A 2,448-nucleotide genomic window follows, 5' to 3' on the forward strand; every position below is an offset into this window, starting at 1 on the left:
GACCATTTTTAATTCCATTTAAGATTTTTCATTTACATTATTTGGTATTTAAGAAATGACACTTTCTTAAATTGTATTATTATATTTTATATATTTAACTGCATTATTTTATGTATGTGTGTGTGTGTGTGTGTATATATATATATATATATATATATATATCATTTATTTAATTTTCTATTATAAACGCCTCTCTAATTTCACCTGTCATCTTGGATGGATTATTTCACTGAGCTTTTGCAGTGCATAGTGGGAATGTCTTCCTCATGAAGAAAAACATTAGAATGTGCACAAAAGATCTTAGAAGGGAGTATAATTATTATTATATTAGCTCAGTCCTGACCTGTTGACCTCTTGACCTATTTCACTGCAGTCGTGGCCCTCTGACGTGATCTCTCTGTGTTTGTGTGCTTCATCTTACCACCATCCCCGTCTTGAGGAGCAGGTAGTGCACGGTCTGTGTGACGTCGGCTGCGTGTATCAGGTTGTGGTAGGGGTTTTTATGTTTGCTGTATCCCACTTCCAGAGCCTCCACAAATGAGACCAGCGCTGAGACGGGGATCTGTCAGAGATACGGAGTTAACAACTCTGAAAAAGACCATTACGGCCCTCAACTCTCACTTCGACCAGAGCTGTTTCACCTTGAAGCGGCTGATGAGGTCGTATCGGGTGAGGAGCTCGTAAAAGATGAATTTGAGAGCGTGGTCACCGCTCGACTCGTTCAGAGCAAATACATCAAAAGACCACTTATCCACATTCTGAGAAGAAGAAACACAGAAACAAACTCAGATACAGCACAGCAGCAGATAAATAATATTTTGGGCACTTTTATGTCCCTATAACTTTTCTTTGTTGTTTTATTAAAACTGCCTAAGAAACACTGTATTATGCCTTCATTTACATTTTAAAGTGCCTTTTATGTATGTTTTGTATCATTCTACCCTTGTCTCAGGCTGGACTTTCAGTCTTGAAAATACATCATCATCCATTACTGTGTGAAAATGACGGTAAATATATATACATATACATATACATACCTGTACACATATACATATACATATATATATATATATATAATAAAGTTGATCAAAAGTTCATCAGATTTTTATCATATTATTATAATAAAATTATATACATTTATATAAAATACTAAATGAAATCAAATACATAATATACAATAATTACAAAATAAATAAATATAAAAGGAATAAATTAAATAATTGTATTCATATTTTTATCAATATATTTTATTTCATTAGTTTTATTCATTTTGATAATTTAATAATTTAAGTACTATTAAAATAATCAATCATTAATCATTTTATTTCATTTTAATAATAATAAATTAATAAAAAATATTGTATTAATATAAATATTAATGATGTATTATATTACAAAAATATACAATTTCAAAATAATTAATAATATAATTATTATATGACAAAATTAAAAAAATTAATGAATGAATGAATGGATTTTTGTGCATCATTTGCCATTCAGCTGTAATGTTGTCAAATTAAATAAAAGAAGTGAGAGAACATTTTTTTTTTTAATTGTGTATATTTAGGTTACATCAGTTGCTAGCTATGAAATTACCCTTAGCAAGAGAAAGGGGTCAACCATATTTCATTTTCAATTTAATTCCACCACAGAATGCTATTATACACAGTACATCATCTGAGATATGGTGGAAATGTTCTTGACTTTCAGGGGAAAATTACAAAAATGATAGAAATCTTCTGTGATGCATGTATATCTACTCTTGTTAGCGAACAAATAAAAAGTGCATGAAAACTACAAGAGAAAAAGTATGTTTTGAAAGTTTCTTTTCTGAAGTCCACATGGCCAAAAGTAGCCAGAGTTTTTCATTTTTTGGGGTGATACTTTGAGAGCAAAACCAAGAGAAAGAAGCTGAGAGATAAAACACTGTCTGTTTCTAAGAATGCAGGAGTGTGTGTGTGTGTTTTACCTTAAGCACCGCTATGACAGATGGAGGGTAACTCAGTCCCACCATGTTAGAGGTTCTCCGGTACATTCTGTTAGAACCAGATAAAAACATCAAGTGAAAGCGCCAGCACAGACCACAGGCTCTAATCTTCACCTACAAAACCCCAGAACATCAAATGTAGAGGACAACCTGCACTTTCTTTAAGGAAATGCTTTGTCAAAGCAATTTATTTGTGCAGTGTTGCCTGAAATGCATTAGAATTTAATGAAATGATGCTAACGGGTGAGAGGGAGAGAGAGAGAGAGATATAAGAGAGTTATTCAGACTTGTCAGGAGGATGATGTATATGCATACGCTGACTCACTCTGAGCTCAACACATAGATTTATAATCATTTCACAGAAGACTTTAATGCTGCCTGGCAAGGGAAAAAAACTGAAGAGGAAGCGGATTGATTCATGAGCACTAGGAGATTTTGGCTTGTGTTCTTAGTTTAAAAGT

At 32.5% G+C, this 2,448-nt stretch overlaps 1 protein-coding gene across 1 annotated transcript in view; it reads right to left on the bottom strand.

The window, feature by feature from the left end:
* The window catches only part of LOC107656131 (calcium/calmodulin-dependent 3',5'-cyclic nucleotide phosphodiesterase 1C-like), a 46,090-nt gene that overhangs the window by 17,776 nt on the left and 25,866 nt on the right, over window positions 1–2,448 (bottom strand). The window contains exons 7-9 of the mRNA XM_016443846.1: window positions 1,970–2,036; window positions 642–758; window positions 422–562 (exon numbers count right to left, since the gene is read on the bottom strand). Of these exons, the coding sequence (XP_016299332.1) occupies window positions 422–562; window positions 642–758; window positions 1,970–2,036 (325 nt within the window). The remainder of the gene's footprint in view (window positions 1–421; window positions 563–641; window positions 759–1,969; window positions 2,037–2,448) is intronic.

This window comes from Sinocyclocheilus anshuiensis, unplaced genomic scaffold (assembly GCF_001515605.1).
Source record: "Sinocyclocheilus anshuiensis isolate Anshui unplaced genomic scaffold, SAMN03320099.WGS_v1.1 scaffold1803, whole genome shotgun sequence".
Taxonomy (NCBI): Eukaryota; Metazoa; Chordata; class Actinopteri; order Cypriniformes; family Cyprinidae; genus Sinocyclocheilus; species Sinocyclocheilus anshuiensis.